This window comes from Podarcis erhardii (assembly GCF_964252035.2).
Source record: "Podarcis erhardii genome assembly, chromosome: 3".
NCBI lineage: Eukaryota > Metazoa > Chordata > Lepidosauria > Squamata > Lacertidae > Podarcis > Podarcis erhardii.
In genome coordinates, this window is record NC_138507.1 from 89,677,089 (window position 1) to 89,696,965 (window position 19,877).

The window sequence follows — 19,877 nt, forward strand, 5'->3', positions numbered from 1 at the left end:
CGATGGTTGGGTTGTTTACAGGCTATTTTATCAACTTTTGTTATTTTATTTTAAGTGCCATTGTTGAGTGAAGTGGTTGAGTGGCGCCGTGGTCTAAACCACTGAGCCTCTTGGGCTTGCTGATCAGAAGGTTGGCGGTTCGAATCCGCACAACGGGGTGAGCTCCCATTGCTCTGTCCCAACTTCTGCCAACCTAGCAGTTTGAATGCATACCAATGCAAGTAGATAAATAGGTACCGCTGCGGCAGGAAGGTAAACGGTGATTCCATGTGCTCTGGCTTCTGTCACGGTGTTCCATTGCACCAGAAGCAGTTTAGTCATGCTGGCCACATGACCCAGAAAGCTGTCTGTGGACAAAAGCTGGCTCTGTCGGCCTGAAGCGAGATGAGTGCCGCATCCCATAGTCACCTTTGTCTGGACTCAACCATCCATGGGTCATTTACCTTTACCTTTTTTACTTTTTATGTTCAAAACACCCACCTTCTTTCTCTTTGCCTGTTTTCGTTTATAAATTCTCTCTACTTACGTGCCTCCAACTGATGAGTAATTTCTACACAAGCTTTCTCCATTTTTGCTCTTGCTTTTTATATACAAAGTGACTCCATATATTTCCCCTTGTAAAGCCTTTATTTATGTCCCGTATTTACAAATGGGGACAACGCACAGTCACATCGTCCTGAAAAATCTTGTTTCCTCTCTTAAAGAGATTTATGAATTCTTAGTTTGAAAATAAATATCCACTCCTGAAATAAATATGTATGAATGCCAGTCTGCTGTAACAGTGGCATGATTTGAAACTGTTTGTTTCTCTGTCTTACCCAGTTTGAGTTGCTGTCTTCTTTGAGGCCCGTATATAAATTTCCATGAGTATGAATGAAGTAGTATGGAGCAAAATGTAAATAGTAAACAGAACAACATGTGGGTCTTTTCTGCTTATCTATTTCTGTCCATATGCCTATTTGTGGTCAAGTCAAATTAATGAATAGGAGACTTTGTGGGGAGAAAATGTGAGTGCATTGGTAAGGATGTGAGCTGGAGAAAGTTGAAGGAAGTTAAAGGAGAGACGACAAACTGCATTATAGGAGCAAAACAAGGAAGCGTGAGAAAGTAGCTAGGACCATTTTAAGGGTGGAGATAGTTATAGAAGAAGGTAGATTGCAATGGATTGACCCAGAAATTCACTCTGACTTTAATGACCTATAAGAAAAACAGAAGATTGGGGGAAAGAGGACATCTATAGATTAGCCGTCAAGAGTAGTTCTACTCTCACAACACAAAAGCTGCTTTTGCAGAAAAGGGGAATGCATGGAGACAGCTGCATGCCAGTGTACTGAAACACACAGTTCATGGTAATCTATGGTGGGCATAAAATATATAGCTAATTGTGAACAACCAATGCTCCTATTCATGGTATAGATATAAAGCAGACCCAGGATTTTTGTTTCCATGGGAAAAAAAATGTTGTGTTTTTCTCTTCTTAAGTAGGCATTCATGTCTATGTAAACAGAACATACAGTCTCTCAGGCTGCAATTTTATGTAGGAATATTGTAAATAAAGCTTACTTGTTTGTGCACGTAATACTTAGCTATTGGAAGCATGCCGGATTAGTGTCTGTTCTCAGTTACGCTTTGTTCGGTTCCAGAAAAATCCCATGAGGCTTCAGGAAATGCAGGCGAGGCCTGGTGTTAGCCATGTTTCCATACCGTAGTCTAAATTCTAAAAAGTGCAAGTTAGGCATTTCCCACACATCTAGGCAAGGGCAGTTAAAATGTTTCAGCATCTTGTGAATCTTGTCCTTGTCTATGGGGGAGGGAAGGAGGGAAAATTCTAGCTCATTTGGGTGCAAAGAAGCTACATGTAGGGCAATACATGGTTGACTCTGAGTGAACCATTTCAGATACTTGAAAGTAAGACTTCTGTGGTTGGCAACTCCTTGCCCCTCCCCTTGATTAGAGAAGCAGGATAAATTATGCAAAACCACAAATATGGTTTATTTCAGACCTGGTATCCATATTCTGTATTGTTAGGCTACTGGAGCACCAGTGCCTTGGTAGGTTCTGCCATGCTGATGATGCTTGCCCACCCTCTGATCCCCCAATGACCATAGTTCACCTGGAAGCTACCATTTTCTTTCCACAGTGTCCAAATGCCAACTCAGTCCAGGGCATTGCAGATGGGGGGAAAGAGGGCTTTCAGGGGCAGCTGACATATGATTGTGGCATCTGGAATCTTATCCTGTCACCCCAAGTGGCATAGATGACAACATCCAGTGCATGCAGGAAAAAGAAAATGTCAGATGCCAAAAAGCTCCATTGTCAGATGCCAAAAAGCTCCATTGCTCCATTGCCACTGCTATTCTTTGCCGTTTAAAGTTGAAGAAAAAAACGCTCTTCTGCCATGTTCCAGGCTATGCTTCTGGAAAACCTTAGGAAGGAACTTGGTGATGTGTACTTTTCAGAGGGCACTTTAAACCTGAAACCAGCAGGAGAGCTTCTTCTAGGAAAGTACTTGCCAACCACATTTTCTGTGAATATTTTTAGCGTTAGAAATAATATTTTAAATTTAAAACAAATTGTAAGGAGAAATTTTAACTCTGCTGAAATGACTTTTAATCAAATGGATTAATTAACTAAGCACTGCAAATCTCATTAAAAGTATTGATAGTGAGATTTCATTCCTGGAGCTGGAAAGCAGAGTGGATTCTGGGAAAGAACCCTAAAGGTCTGCATTTACTTCCTTTGAGTTAATGAAGCCTACCCTCCTTAAATTTGCACACTTTAATTTCAAGGAATTGTTCACTAAATAAAATATATAGTTACCAATGGGATAAAACGCCAACATCCAGAAAGACCAAAGTAGATGGAAGCGACATTTTACTCTAATATCACATAATGCTTTATTATTAAGATACTTAATGCATTATTAGCTTAACAGCTCTTGTAACAAAATCCCCTTTAATTAGATAGATGCTGTGGTAGAGACAAATAAAAAACCAGTGGACCAAAAACGAATGCAAATGATGGCCTGTAATGGAGGAGCAATCTATATTGCAGTGAAATCTGTGTATGTTCATGACGGTGGGTGGCATTACAGTAGTGTCTGGCTAGTTGAATCACATTTTTCATGTACATTTTGAAAAGTGTCGTCTTGGATAGCTGAGTGCAGCTCTTAAGACATGGTATGTTGGTTTCTGACAGGTGCCTGCCAGGGATCTTCAGTGCTGTCATGCATAATGTGGATTTCAGCCAAATTAGGAGGGTTGGGAAACTTATTTCTGGTCACTTCTCATTAAATCTTTGACTTTGGCAAAGGAAAAACAATGATTAAAGATGTAATACCATGGTGGGAGATAAGCATATGCGAAATTCTTGACGGAATCCAGGGTTTTCTAAATAACGAATATGCAGTATTGAAACATTCCATCTCAGCATTGTTGTAAATAGCAAAATTTCAAGTATTAAGTAAGGTATATAATTACATTTAGATTATTTTATTCAATGAAAGTATAGGATCTCTTATGACAGACAGTACATTTTTTTTTTTAAGTGTAGCTTCCCCCCAATGCCCAGAAATGAGTACTCTTTAATTATGTATTGATCTACATAGTGGAATTCTTCACAAGACAATTTCTGCTCTCCAGAATGTGAACTGAATATCTGGTGAGAGATATTTCTCTGCTATTTCCTTCTGTACCCTAAATATGTGTGTGGAGACCTTGAAAATGAGCATGCATGCAGCATGCATCTTTTGGCCTGAAGAAAGAGGGAAAGAAATCCAAAAGAAGCTGAAGAATTGTTGCTAACTAATGTTGGTTTTAACTTGAGTATTCATCTATTGCAGTAGAATATGCTAAACTAGAATACTGCCATGCTAAATATTTGGTATTTTTCATACGATCCAGTAATAAAATACTTGAACAGCAGCAGTGCTTCCAGTGACTCCCATCTTCATAGAGAGTCTTTGAGTACAGTTGCCCAACTACCCATGGATCCACCGGAGAGTAATACCATATTGGCCCGAATATAAGCTGTACCTGAATATAAGCCACACCTTTAAAATTGGAGGTGGGGGGGAAGAAAAAAAAAAGAAAATATCCCAAATATAAGCCGTTCCATTCCTCACTGCTCCTGGCTGCATACTGGGGATGGAGGGGAGCCGTGCTGCGTTCCCGTCCGCCTTTCCCCTTCCTCACTCTCTCCCTTCCTGGCCTTGGGGACAGGGGACTATGCACGGGGCGGGCACCGCTTTGCCATGCTCCTGGCTCTGTTTGCCCCACGCTCCTGGCTGCATACCATAAGGTTGCGAATATAAGCCACACTTTAACTTTTCATGGTCAGAATTTGGGGGGAAAGTGAGGCTTATATTCAGGCCAATACAGTAATACTTAGTCCCCTTTTAACCAGTTTACCAACCAAAATGACTGGGAAAGTTTCTTTTTCGAATTCCATAGGAACTTGTCACACAACCAAATGGAAATGATGAGTTGATCTCTGCATTTGAATCTGGAAACTGATACCGTCTAGATTTATGACAAATAATTGCCTGTTCTGGATGGCACATGTATAATGACTTAGAAAAACAAACACATTCAGTTTAATTATAAAATAGTGTGTTTGATGGACCAACCCAACAAGATGCTCTCCTAGAACACACAAAACTTTTCATCTCTTAATGTAAACTTTTATGTCCCATAAGGACAGTCAAACACAACTACTCCATAGGAAACAAAATATATGGAATTTTCCTTTACTTTTTTGGAACAAAAGAATTGTAGATGATAGTAATTAGAAATAGAAAAAGATTTTAGAATGTTAATTTGAATGTAAACAGAGCTTAATTTGAATGGAAGTTCATTTTTAATAAGGCCTGCGTCTTTCGTTAAGCATAATTGAAATGTTTTATGTGACCTTGGGATGTTCATAAACTTTGTTTATTGAGCAAATGCTTAACGTAAGACTTTCTTTTCTAGATCATAGGGATACTTCTGAGTATAATGATACATTACAGTTCCATCTAATCCTGTTATGAAATGTGACCTACATACCAAACCACACTTGAAACAATAACTATTTGCAGTTTTAAATTCTCGTTGTTTGTCTGAATAAACAGGACTTTAAAACTGCTAGGCATACATAAGTTAAAATGAGACAAGTCCATAAACATTTCATTGTATTCTTTTGTCCCACTTTTAGTTAGCGTGACTGTCACACCAGCTGTGACCTGGGGACACGTGATCAGGCTCTCTCATTAGCCATTGGCAAAGTTGGGCAACTTCCAGAGACCATGCATTAGAAAGGTGTGTACTGCTGATTGGACATCCAACAAATTGCTGCTGAACTTTAGAATAAACACATAGTGGAGGATGCCGCGGCTGCCTATGTAGGTGGCAGATATGGAGGTGAGGGAGACCGAGGATCCCAGAGCCATGCAGTTTGATTGCCCAGTGGTAGAGTGGGTTACTTCCTCTCAAGCTGGCTCCCCAGAGTCCATTTGTTGCAGAAATTGAAGAATCCCGCAAGCTACACCATCGAGACTTTAGGCATTGCTGTGTAGGAGCTCAAGTTCTGATTCACAGAACTTAAGCTCCTGCCTGCTGTACCCTCTCATGCTCCTAGCATCAAGTAGCAATTTTGAACTCTGGCAGTCACCTCTGACCCGCCCCTCAGCAGTTTCAGTGCTTGATTGCCACCACATATGCCAGAATCAGCTTGCCAGAAATAAGCTCACCAGTCTGACAAGGGTAGTGCATGGAGATTGGTCCCAGAAGGGGACAACAGTGTCAAAAATTGTACAGCAGTGAAATAGCAGCCTGTCTCAGGATCAGGATCAGGGTCCCCCATGTGAGTGAGTATCTCTGGATGGTGGCCTTTACATGTGTGAGAGGATCTGTCTCAATGTGTTGCTTGCTTGTATGTGTGAATAAAAGAGGGTATGTCCATCTGTCAGTGCGTGTGTCCTTTGTGGGGTTGTGCAGAAGCCCAGCATAGACCTTGCACGTGAGCTTTAAAATAATCCATTTGAGCTGCAGCGCAGGGCAATAATTCCCTGATTTTTTTATTCAGAGAACAAAAACCATCCATCATATTTATCTTCTTAGTGCCGTCTATGCCCCATGATGTTTACATGACAGGTCACTACTGCAGTGGGCTTACAATATAAAATTGATACACGGAAACAGAGGAAAGGAGGAAATGGAGACAGAGGTATGTTACTGTTCCTGAGTGATCTGGAAACATACCATTTGAGGGGAGAACTTCATTTTTTAAAAAATAATATTTATTACTTTTAAACCTTACAAACAAGAAGAAAAAGAAAAGGAGAAAAAAAGAAGAAGAAACAAAAAAAGAAAAAACAATACAATACAATATATAAACAATACACCACACAACATTAACGCATTAAACTAAACAAAACAGAACAAAAACAATTTAAAAACATACATCACACCATTTCAATGCCTTATCTTTCATTCCCTTGTTTCATCGACTTCCTCTCACCTCCCTTTTTGTATTCCACTTCTATTAATTGTTTCAGCAAATCCTTTCCATCTTTCACTATTTTCTGTCATCTTAACTTATTTTAACCTTATTTTCCATTAATACTATAATACTTATTTATGCTTAACTCCTTATAACACTTCTACTAAGGCCATATAATTTCATTCCAACATTTTTCTAACATTAATTTACCATATTTCTATAAATAAACTTTAAACTTTTTTCAATCTTCTTCCACCGTCTCTTCTCCCTGGTCTCGGATTCTGCCAGTCATTTCCATCAATTCCATATAGTCCATCAACCTGGTGCTCTTCTGTCCGAGGCTCTTAACTGTTTTCCAGGTCCCTTCTGCAAGTCTTCTTCGCATTTATACATGCACTTTACTTTGTCTTCTGCTGATCTTGTTCTTAATTTCCCTTCTTTGATGCTGAAGAGTAGGTCTTGAGGGAGCTCCAACCTAACAATGTTTTTATTCCTTCTCGACATGTCATCTCCGTGGTTAAAACTTAAATCCAAAAGATATTTCAGGACGTGTTTCAAAGTCCCTCCAAATCTGCAGGTCCACACAACTCTAATTTCCTCCTGACCCAGGTCCAGATCCCAAAGGTCAGTAAATCCCTGCATGAGGTGATCTATCCAACTTTCCTTCTCCAGTCCAAGCAGGGTTCCAATCTGACTTTCTCTGAATTCAATCATAGAGGGCAACAACTTGTAATCATCAAGTTGCCTCTGTAAGGCTGGGGCTCTCTCCCTCTCCACTTGTATTACTTTAGGTTCAACAACCACAACTTTCTCCCTCGCTTTCTCCACCATTTGGCATGTCAAAGTAGATTCCTGTATCGGTCCTGAATAGTTTCTATGTAGATGTTCACTTTTTGTCCCAAATTAGTCGCTTTTTATCAATTTTATCAATTTTAATATTCATCACGTCCATCTTTTTATGGAGCTGTTCCAATGACTCACTTATCTTGCATAGTGCAATCACTAAGGCTTCTTCTGTCGACATTCTCAAGCAATCCAAGGTCAATCTCATGGTTTTCTCTTGCAGCTGGAGATTCCACCAGCCCAACTCTTGTAACAATTTCAAAGGCTCCCTCTAGAGGGAAACAATTTCTGTTTGTATCAATCCTTTTAAGCACAGTTCAAGCAGTAAAATTAGTTTCAATTTTCAGCTACTTTTACTCCTTTTTAAACGCAGAAGGAGACAATGAAAACAATGTATTTCTCTTATTTAACTAACTGTCACAGTCAATGAACTTTCCCAAAAATGTCAGTCTTACTAGCAGTCCATTTCCAGGTTCAGAGCGGTGGTGATCCAACTTTCTTCACTCTCTCCTGCAGGCTTACACGATCCAAAATTTCCCCCCTCTTCTCCTGCCTCCAAGGGGGGTTTAATGATTTTAGCCGTTGGAGGTTTAATCCTTTACATAGGACTTTCCAAGACTTTAGCTTGCAAATTCTTTGCTTCAATCTATTTACAAAAGGGGAAGGCGGACTTCCTGTTTGAAACCTCCCCGTTTCGGTGCCAAATTATGATGTTTAAAAATCCAATTTTCCGTTCTACTCACGGGTAGTTGTTTAGAATCAAATTGTCCACAGGAAAAAGTCAGCACTCTCCGGCAACAGCAATGCGGCTTCACTCCATGAAAGAAGCAGTCAATTTGAAGCACCGCGCCGCTCACCCCACATCGCTCCGGATACCCGAAACCGGGTCTCCCCGCGAGTAGGGGAGGCGCAAAAGGTGCCAGCCGAATCCCACGTTCACAGGCTTCTCCCGCCTGCGATTTTTAGTGGGTCTCCGCCTTCGCCGTGGCAGCCAGACCCTAAATTGCATGGAGCAAGTTCCTCCCGATCAGAGGAACTCCGCCATTGCCGGAGGCGCTAACCCGGAAGTGAGGGGAGACCTTCATAGGCAGTTTTCTTTCCTGCCACACTGCAACAATCAGTTGATTAGGAAAGACATTTGTCCTATCACTTTTTGAGTTAAGTGACTAGTGGCAAAAGATGCTGTGTTGTGTTTGTACTTCAGACATGAAGGTGCACGTGGTTTTTATTTTATACATCAATACTCTGCCATTCTTCCAAAGAGCCCATAGCTCCTTGTGTGTTATTCCAAAGCAGTCGCCAACGAGGCAGTGCACCGAAACCACAAGGAGCCAAAAAGTTTTGAAGTGTTTTTCCATGGCATGAGATGCAGTGACTCTGTTTCACTTTCCACAAAAGCCATGCAGATATCTGTCCACTGCTATGGCTAAAATACCTCTTTGGGATCAGTTTCTACACCTTCTTAAATTTCAGCTTTTTGCCTTGATCACTTCAGTTATATAAGTAGTAATAAAACTAAATATCTTGAAATCACTTGTGTTTTTTATAACCATCCCCACCCCTAGTGCGTGTCTCTGGGTCAGTGCATCTGGAAAGGTAGTAACCCTGTCTCTGAGAGCATCCTATTATCTGTCTTTTGTGCTTTTAAAGGTTAATTACTGGGAGTTGCACAAAAAGAGCCAGCCAGACTATCTGTGGTCAGGGAAGGGTTGGCCCTCTCCTCGTCAAATGCCCAAGAACAGACTGCTGTGGGTGGCAAGCATTTTCAAAACAAGTTTTCTTTGTTTCAGGACAAGTTGCTGCAAGAACAGGGAACTATAAAGCCTTTAGAATTACCAGTCTGAGCTTCAAAAAGTGTATAGTCAGAGGGATTTACAAGAACTTGGGTGCACTTTGTGGCCACACTGTTGACATCCTTTATGTAACATGACATTATTATGAATTGGCAACATCATAATTACAGTCTGAGATGAATAGGTCAAAGACACAAAGTCATATGATCTTTGCCCTGGTCTTTCTTGAGTTTAGCTCTAGCTTTCATCTCATCTATGGAAGAGAGTGGAACGCTCTCCATATTTTCCCTGGTCTGAATTATTTTGATTAGAAGGGATTTGGTCTGGATTGCAAAGCCTTTGATACTGAAAGTCTACTCTTGGCCTGCTTGCATAAATCATGATGCTTGGGCACTGTTGAGATGGAGTGGCTCCTAATAAGATAAACAGAAATGCTTGATAAAAGCCACATTACTATGGTGTTCTCATGTTAATATTTCTGAAAGGCATTTTCTTCCACCTTTTTCCATTTATCACTTGGCCTCTGATTGCAGTGCCGAGACAAATGTAAGAAGAGAAGTTGTAATTAATATTATGATTTTAGTTTGTCCTGTATAAGTTTAGTGTTACTCTGGGCTACGTGCAGATGAAGAGAAGAAAACGGGTCAATAAATACCTTAAAATGCACTTTGGAAACCATGCCAATTCTCCTGAAACCTTTTTTAAAAATGCAGAATTGCCCTTGAATTCATGGTTCTATTCAGACATGTGAATCTTCCAGCCTGATATGTCTCTGCAACCCTTTACCTATGCTTCCCATACATCCCAAATTTGTAATCCAGTGCCTCCTGCCTCTGGGCTCCCCATAACTGCTCTTTGGGCTCTTTCCAGATGCCTGTTTCTCTGCTTTTGTCCCTGCGTACAGGCCACAGTGAATAATCATCACTCCACCAGTCTTAGAAACTGGGATAGAAAAGCTAAGAGCCAAATGGCTTACGGCAGACATGTCAAATTCCCAAGAGGCTGCAATCTACTCCCAGTATAGAAAAACTGGCAGTGATCTACGCATTGTCATTGGAGGGAGGAGGAGCGGGCGTGGGGTGGGTGGATTGCCCAGAGTTGTTGAGCTTTTTGTGGGGAGGATTGCCCAGAGTTTTTAAGCTTTTCCCCGTAACTTTTTGTACACAATAAGGATCCCACAATCTACCAGCATCAGCCAGGGATCTACGGGTAGACTGCAATCTACTGGTAGGACATCCCTGGCTTATGGGATCTGGGGTATGGGCACCAAAACAGAATGTCTAGTTACCACTGGGGGTGGGGATCAGCAACATTTGTTATTTATTATTTTGATAAGCATGAATTAATACGCAATTCACATAAGTAAGGTAAAGGAACCCCTGACTATTAGGTCCAGTTGTGGCCAACTCTGGGGTTGCGGCGCTCATCTTGTTTTATTGGCCGAGGGAGCCGGCATACAGCTTCCGGGTCGTGTGGCCAGCATGACTAAGCCGCTTCTGGCAAACCAGAGCAGCACACGGAAACGCCGTTTACCTTCCCGCTGGAGCGGTACCTATTTATCAACTTGCACTTTGACGTGCTTTCAAACTGCTAGGTTGGCAGGAGCAGGGACCGAGCAACGGGAGTTCACCCTGTCACTGGGATTCGAACCTCCGACCTTCTGATCGGCAAGTCCTAGGCTCTGTGGTTTAACCCACAGCGCCACCCGCGTCCCAATTCACATAAGTAACATATTGTTAATATCACATTTTAGCAGAAATTGTTAATGTATGTTTAATTTGGTGTTGAGAATAAAAATATTGGTACCATGCTTCAGTTTTCAAAACACTCTACTCTTTATTGTTAAACTGCTTAATATATTGTCTATCCTTAACATATACTTTGAGGCTTCAAAGCCCATACATTTCTGTAATCCTTGAGCGTCAGCCAGGTGCAAAAAAATGGCACCCAGACTTTTGGAGGTGCTCACAAATGGAGAATCTGGCGCCCTGCTAATTTTGAACCCTGATCTCCACATGAGTTTTTCCATAATCAAACTGTGATCCTTCATTTTCATTGAGGTATATCCATATAGCTTACCATCCCCTTCCCAGCAGCTAAAATATTTGTGACAATATTTGTGATTTTAGCTTTAGAGTGATTGATACTAAAACACTAATTAGCGGGGGTAAGCACACCAGAAATAACTGGCACATCTCTTGAAAGCCACCAATAAAGAGAAGCACAAGTGAGATTAGTTGACACTGCCCCCGAGTAAGAATAACCGTAGAGCATTCAGTGGTCTTGTAAAAGGAAATGGCACATTACATAATGTTGATGACTACTCTGCAATTTATTTATTTTCTCTCAAAGGCCTGTCACTTGCTATTGAAAATTGGGGTTAAGTCAAACCATTCTGTACTGGCGATGAATTGTCTACTTTAGGTGCTGACTTTACACTTCATACTTTCAACCATCTTTGGACCATCAACTGATGTTTGCTTTTTCTTCTCGAAGACACTTCTTGACATTTAAGGCACTGGGGCAACTATAGCCAGAGTATTAACAGATAGAAGTACGTCAACATGAATAGTTATATCATGGAAAGAAGGTTTGAGGCTCTCACTGTCAAATGGCATGGCATCAGTGTGCTTCTTAAGCAAGTGAAATGTGAAGTTTTCCTTGATAGCTTCTAGAGTATGGATGGTGAAAGAAACTAATGATTTGCCTTGTATTGATACGTCCTTATAGTGTATTTATTGAGCCTTTGAACCTCCAGCTTGCTGGATCAAAATCAGTCCTTCTTGGAACATTAGGAAGAGGAGATACCACAACTCTAGGGCCCTGACTCACAATTTGGCTAACCTAGTCAGTGTGTTCCTCCACACAGGGTCATTTAAAAAACAACAACCCAATTCATATTCCTTCTTTCTTTTGTTTCCTCTTCCTTTGCAACAGATTTTGTTGAACACACAGGAGTGTGACAAACCTCATTTCTATCAGTCCCCCACCCCACTTTCCCTAACTGCAAATTCGCAAAACTTTGCTGCATGGATTTAGACTGTGATGAGAACGAGGATTGAATATAAGCTAGGATAAACAGCAGCTGAAGCATGTGAGAAGGATCCTAATGAATTGTTACACTAATAAAATGGGGACAACAATATTACAAAGTATCATTTGTCAGCTGTCTTGGGAGGATTCGAAATAAATATATTAAATACAGTGGTACCTTGGTTTGCATACGTTTTGGATTACAAACACATCAAACCCAAAAGTGCGTGTCCTGGTTTGCAACCTTTTTTGGATTACAACCCTTCTTTTTTTGGGGGGGGGGAATTACAAACAACAAAATTCTGGATGCCCCATTGGCGAAAGCACGCCTTGGGTTACAACCTGTTTTGGTTTACAAACGGACCTCCAGAACGGATTATGGTTGTAAACTAAGGTACCACTGTAACTGCGTAGGTTGAAATGCAGTGCCTTTCTTTCCCTGTCTTGAGCTCCACTGCGGTTATGGTCCAACATCCCCACAATGGGTTGTTTCATAGGAAGAGTTCCTTAAATCCCTCCCTCTAGCTATCCAAAGCAGCTGGTGCCTCTGGTGTGAAGGAAGGGGATGTGAAACATACAATATTATACCCTCTGTTCAAAACAAAATAAAAAAATTCCTTCCAGTAGCACCTTAAAGACCAACTGAGTTAGTTCTAGGTATGAGCTTTCGTGTGCATGCACACTTCTTCAGGTATCTGAAGAAGTGTGCATGCACACGAAAGCTCATACCTAGAACTAACTCAGTTGGTCTTTAAGGTGCTACTGGAAGGAATTTTTTTATTTTGTTTTGACCATGGCAGACCAACACGGCTACCTATCTATACCCTCTGTTGGTAAGGGAAATGCAACATTCAGCTTTCTTTCACTCACCTCTCTCTTGTCTCACTATCACCAATACCACTGACCCTAACTTAGGGGGTGGGGATGGACTCCCAAGCATAAATGTTGCACTAGTTCAGCCTTTCTCAACCTGTGGGTCCCAGATGTTGTTGAACTACAACTCCCATCACCCCTAGCTAGCAAGGCCAGAGTTCAGGGATGATGGAAGTTGTAGTCCAACAACAGGTTGAGAACCGCTGCACTAGTTGATGCAAACTGAACAAATTTACATATCTTGTGTGGGTTCTGTGTACAACCACTGCACACTACCACCAATTTGAAATGTAAAGACATTTTTTCTCCACTCTAGTACTGCCAAGCACAACAACAGAATACTAAATGCTAGGTAATCTACGGTCACCCACATGCTATGGTACCTGGGAAGACACATCACGTGACTTAAATCAACACCACATACAAGCCTAGCGAAACTACTGAAAACATGTAGGAGGAAATGTACCTTGACAAATTATTACAAAGTTCAGGAGGTAAGAGTGGAAGATCCAGCATGCCAGTGGCATATGATAGACATTAGGAGCGAATATAAGCAGCACGTGCACAGCTAATTTAATAATAGGGCAAGTGTAACATTTTCTTTTAAGTTTCATCACATCATTCTTTGTTGTTGTTGGCATCCATCTGTCTCGAGAGACAATGGAGTGCGCCTCCGGGGGTGAAGTGTTAGCAGCACCGAAATGACCTTCCTGGGGCACAAGCCTGGGCAGTGTGCATGCAGCTGCCCAGACGACAAGACCCACCCTGTTGTTGTTCTTGCTGTTGTTGTTGTTTTATATTTATCTATACCCCGCCTTTTTGCCTGACAGGGACTCAAGGCAGCTTACAGATAAAACAAGAACAACTAAAAAGAGAGCTGTGCTTCACGTGAATAGAAATTGTTCTGTTCCGCGTTTCACATGTACAGAAACGTTTTTTTGTTTTGATGCTTCTCAAAATTAACTTGGTTTTTTGTTTCTTTCACCGCAGTCTTTTGTAAATTATGGTGAAACTGTTTATCCATTTGAATGCTATTTCCATCTGTTGCAGGGCAATAGCTTCTTCAATCTATCTCTCTTTTGTAGTAGCAGTAAGACTCTGGTATCAGCTACCCACATTTCAGGCATGCCAGATGGTATGGAGGTGAACTGCCATCTCCTTCCCTTGCCCTCAAGTTGTTACAAATTAGTTTATAATTGTGCTTTCCCCCCACTCCTTTTCCACAAAGAAACTCTCAGCACAACTTGTAACTTCTCTTTACATTTATAACATTATGCAGTTAATCCTGTTTTTTCTTTTTTTTTAATGGTGATCTGTATGGCTGTATCTTGTTTGCTTATTCTGCAGCATGATTTTTAAAACTCTTATGAAATTGCACCCCAGTTGTAAGTTGACTAAATCTTTCACATACACATTTTGGCTTCTGGACTGGCATGTGTGCAATTAGCACTTACACTTTGCCTGCTTCTTCCTGATGCATGGTACCTAAACATGCATGTGTGTGTGCACACACACACACAGTTCTTCCCTCCTGGCCCTACTTCCTGCGTACACCTTATTTCCTCTTTTATTTTTATTTGGCAAATATAACAAGAAGAAACATCCTCAGCTCACATTAGCACATCATTTTTTTCTCTCTCTCTCACACACAACAGACACACACAGAGTCCCTATGTCCAAATAAATATCCAAATGAGATTGACAATTAGAAGATATACATTCAAATGTAGAAAGGGCAGGAGGTATTCAGACCACTAAACAGTGGGTAGTGAGTGTTTTATACTTCGTGGCTGGAAGGATATTCTCTTTGCAACCATAAGGGTTTGTAGGATCACACCTTTTCTATTTTGGTTGATATCCAGCCTGTGGTAACTGCACTGACAGCAGTCAAGAGCTTTCAGCGCTTCTTGTGGAGGTCACTGCACACACAGAGATGGCTTTGTAGACCTTTAACCAATAAAGCGGTTTGTGCCCCTTTCCACAGATATCCAGTTTGGTTTTTAAACTATGATTTTTGTTTGTTTAGTTATTTATTTTAAAAAATCTTCAAACGATTTCCTTGAAAGCGAAAGCATCTTCAAACAATTCCATATAACATACAGATATAATGAGACATGGTAGGAAAGATACAGAGTTTGCGTATCATTTTGACAGTTCCACTCTCCACTGTTGTCATTCTCTTAATCATTTCTTTTATTTCGTCTCAGGTACATTTAAGTGCAAGTGTAGTGGTCTCTGATAAAGCAGATCAGAGTATTCCTGTTTTAAGGCAACCATGACAAATCTGAGTCTATGTTTTCAGTAGTGGTGATGGAGGATATAACATGTGCATCACTCCCAAGTTTCTTATTTATATGCCTGTTACATTTCTTTTTTTATTCTGCAGTCTACCCTTTTGCTCCCAGGCAGTACCATCAGGTTCCAACAACCAGTTTGAGGCAGGGAACAGGGGGCTGCATTGATTTTTACTGTGTTCCATCCCTCAAGATGATAGTAGAGTGCAGTGTGGCGTATTTTGTTTTACATACCAAGCTAATGTTGTGAGCAACTGCATAATTTGCCCAAGGCTTTGTCTCCGTTAATGGTTCCCACAGGTCCAAGAATGGGTGGGGGATACACTGACTCTATAAAACACTGCCTCTTAAAGAAAAATATAAACACAAGAATAATAATAATAATAATAATAAATTTTATTTATATCCCGCCCTCCCCAGCCGAAGCCGGGCTCAGGGCGGCTAACAACATCAACAATCAAACCATCAGATAATCACACATTCTAAAAAATATTACATTATAAAAATCAATTAAAATCAAAGAAGTGGCCAATATTGTGCTGTTGCAAAAAAGGGGAGGATATATTGCATGCAAGACATTGTAAACAGAGGTATCATTTTATTCTGTTACGGTTAGGACCCCAGTAGTAGTAGTAGTAGTAGTAGTAGTGATAGTAATAATAATAATAATAATAATAATAATAATAATAATAATTTATTTATACCCCGTCCATCTGGCTGAGTTTCCCCAGCCACTCTGGGCGGCTCCCAATCAAGTGTTAAAAACAGTACAGCGTTACATATTAAAAACTTCCCTGAACAGGGCTGCCTTAAGATGTCTTCTGAATGTCAGGCAGTTGTTTATCTCTTTGACATCTGATGGGAGGGTGTTCCACAGGGCGGGCGCCACTACCGAGAAGGCCCTCTGCCTGGTTCCCTGTAGCCTCACTTCTCGCAATGAGGGAACCGCCAGAAGGCCCTCGGCGCTGGATCTCAGTGTCCGGGCTGAACGATGGGGGTGGAGACGCTCCTTCAGGTATACAGGACCGAGGCCGTTTAGGGCTTTAAAGGTCAGCACCAACACTTTGAATCGTGCTCGGAAATGTATGTTTAGAAGATGGGTGAGCTAGTTTCTGCAAGTCACAAAAATCAGAGCTTTGTGTAAACAAGGAAAGGAAGAAGAAACACATTGTGCTTAGCTCTGATGAAGCCTAGTTGCACAACAGTCGTTTAAGCATTGGGTTCATTTTGTGTCAAACAACACATGTGTGAATATTCAGGGAACCGGTGGCAAATTGTTTACACTGTTGGACAATGAGGAAATTTGCACAGCATCCTTCTGGATTCCCCTTCTACAGAATGTTCAAAAGGAGTTGGCTTGTTTGTACAGCTAGATCCCATTTGCATTTCTATGATACGGTCAGATGTCTTTGTGATAAAGTCAATAGCGTTTCTTGAGTCTGCTTTAGGTCAAGGGAAGTTTTGAATTGCTGGCAAGTGGGCTACTTTGTTTTTGATATATTCCAGTTTTGTTATTCTATGGTTACTCAGGTTTTCCAACCTCCACCATTCAGAGGAATAATTGGAGTTCAGAAGCTGCTAATGTCTCTATCCAGATTGTGACATTCAGAGCTATTCCCCCCCCCCTTTACTTGCTTTAGGGATGCTTGGCATAGAATTTGTATTAAGAAATGCCTGGGATTTTGGCAACTTTGTTCATAATAATCATTGTAATAAAGCAAAGGATATAATTCACAGCTACCTTCTCTCCAGAAATTTACCCAGAACAGCATGAGAGGAAAGAGAAATATTAATCTGTAGAATAACGCTTCTACAGAAAAAAGAAAGGGAGGCTAGTGTCTGCTCAAATTTAAATTTTAGCCTAGCAAGTGAGCAGTAGTGGGTTAAATTTACTCTTCTTCAATTACAAGATGCAGATTATCATGAAACTGTTTGAATTTATTCAGCTTTGGGGTAAATGTGACATTCTCTGCCCATTATTGGAACAAGAGAGGATTCTGAACCTAAACCTTTTTAAAATGTTCAGTTAATGCACTCATCAGTTCCAGAACATACACAAAATATTCTGATTTTAAGTTAGTTTAAAATACCATGTTTTTTTCTCAAAAACTTGAATTAACTGATCCCCTTAAGATCAACTCTAACTGCCTCTGGCAGCCTGCTCTGCTACTTACCTGAAAGCAGATTTTAGTTTATGACCATCTGCAGTATTTATTATCTCCATTGGTTGCTCTACTAAATATCCATGCCCTGTGATCATGAATGAATCCAGTTAACCAAAAAACGTGACAATCAAAGATGTCAGAGGTGCTCTACCACCTTACACCGAAGCAAATGGTATGACAGACAATGGCAGGCATGTCCATTTCTTGAAGTTCTATGGAGGGGAGTACATTTTTCATGCTGATTGCTGCAAAATACTGCTCTGCTTAGTTTAAAAGAATTAGAGTTATTATATCTGGGCTGAGAGAGACAGGAGAGAGAGCCATTGTTGGTGATACTTAGCTGCCTACAAAATCTATTTCAGTGGGAATGATAACAGATTCCATGACAAAACACCAATAAAGAATCGCAGTAAAGAGTGGCTGGGGTATAAATAACAGGGAAACTCACTGAGAGTAAGATTGAAGTGTGCAAACTGGTCATGGTTCAAGACCTAAGAGACATATCTGCTGTTTGGTGTTTGTTTGTTTTTTAAATGAAGAGGAATATAGCCCTCTGACGTAGCAAGGATATCCCTTTTACATTATTTGGGGCTGAGAGATCGTGCTGCTGGACTTGATCTGAGGCAGGCACAGGTGTTACACAAGGAGATTTTTAACTGAGAAAAGTTCCCAATCTGTCTTGAGGTTTGCACATTAGAAGATCTTGCCCTGTGCAGTATGTTCTCTGTTTCGTTCTGTGAACCGCCCTGAGACCTCCGGGCATAGGGCAGTATATAAATTCTAATAATAAGAATAATAATAGTAAATAATTTTGTTCTTTACTAACTTCAACCCTTTTCTTTCCTCCACTAGGGCTCATTTCAAAACATTTGTCCCTCAGTTCCAGGAGGCAGCATTTGCCAATGGAAAACTCTAAGATCATAAAAGGGGGAGACAACCTCATCCTGAAAGGATGCCAAACAGAGTCTTATGTCATTGCCTGTCAACAAATTGCAAGATGGCTTCCCGCAAGTAGTTTGGACTTCAGTCTCTTGGTGTGTTTTGCCTCTGGGGTGCTGTTGTGATCACCACAGATTGAATTTACTCTTGTCTATATGAGGACCTTGGCTGACTAAACATTTTTTTGCTATATTTTGCTCATTTTTCCTACATGCAAACACATTTCTTATTTTATCTGTGTGATCAAAATTAAAAATAATTTGCATAGATGTGCCCCCCCTCCCGTGATGCCTTATTTATGAATTCTTTTTCTATACCAGTGTTTCAGGCTTTCTTGTGAACTTTTCCATGATGAATTTCAACTTTTTGACATATTAGAAGTAAACAGAAAATAGCTGAGCAATAAGCCTTGTTAGACGAAGCACTGCCGTATTATGCCTTTGTAATTATTTGTATTCAAGATTTATCTCCAATTGAGTCTGAAAGAACAAAACCAGAGGAACATTTTAATTGCTACAGAAGGTAGTATGATGGCACATAACTCTTAGTGCTTCTAATTGGAAGTCCCCCATGTTGTAGAATTCTGCTTTGTACTCTTGTTATCAGTACCAAATCTGAGATGAGCTATCTTGTCACTATTATTATTATTATTATTATTATTATTATTATTATTATTATCCAGTATGCTACCAAGAAATGTCTACTATTTGAATACCAGTAGTGTCTAAAAATTAAATGTGTAAGTTATGATGAATTCACATTTCACGGCACAGCTCTGATGAAAAACACAAATGCCACTATTGAACAGGCTTTCAACGTCAACAGTGTCATTAGTACCTTTATTAATTTATAATGCATAGTCTTTCAACCTAAAATGTATGGTTTAGTTCACATCTAGATGACTTTATGAGAAAACATAATTGGATGCATCATTCTTTCTTATACAGGAATTGTACATTCAGCATCTGAGCCATTTGTTGTTCCTTTCCTGTGATACATTTCGACAAGCCGCTTGTCTGACTAGCCGTGGACTAACTTCCCATATTTTGTAAATAGCTCAGGGTGCTTTCCAACAGGGAATCAAACGTTCGTAAATAGCATGCGGAAAACATACTTTAGTTCCATTGTGATTCACAGAACAAAACTGAATAATTTCTGCTGTTGTATCCAGAACACCTCTAGTTGCCTAATATGACACTATACCTTGAAATGTAACTAACATTATAGAGTTGTACCTAAGACATACTTTGAATGGCTGCTTAGTGGGATAGAACCCATAGAACATCATTCTTAGAAGGTTAGTGGACAGTACTCTTTATTATTATTACTACCCAATTACTTTGTCCCAGGGATTGGGTGCACCTGGTCAGCAGGCCTCTTTCTGCTGGCATTGTGTGCACAAGGGAATCTTGCCTCCTGATCCAGCAGGCTTTGTCTCTATTGCCCATTAGTAGAGA

The 19,877-nt window shown here is 40.4% G+C and overlaps 1 protein-coding gene and 1 long non-coding RNA gene across 2 annotated transcripts in view; one reads left to right on the top strand and one right to left on the bottom strand.

Annotated features, from left to right (window-relative positions):
• The window catches only part of BABAM2 (BRISC and BRCA1 A complex member 2), a 128,948-nt gene extending 110,259 nt beyond the window's left edge, over positions 1 to 18,689 (top strand). The window contains exon 12 of the mRNA XM_081854200.1: positions 18,334 to 18,689. Within this exon, the coding sequence (XP_081710326.1) occupies positions 18,334 to 18,397 (64 nt within the window). The 3' untranslated portion in view covers positions 18,398 to 18,689. The remainder of the gene's footprint in view (positions 1 to 18,333) is intronic.
• LOC309337606 overlaps positions 1 to 19,877 on the bottom strand; it is a 144,520-nt gene that overhangs the window by 69,012 nt on the left and 55,631 nt on the right. The gene's annotated exons all lie outside the window — the stretch shown is intronic.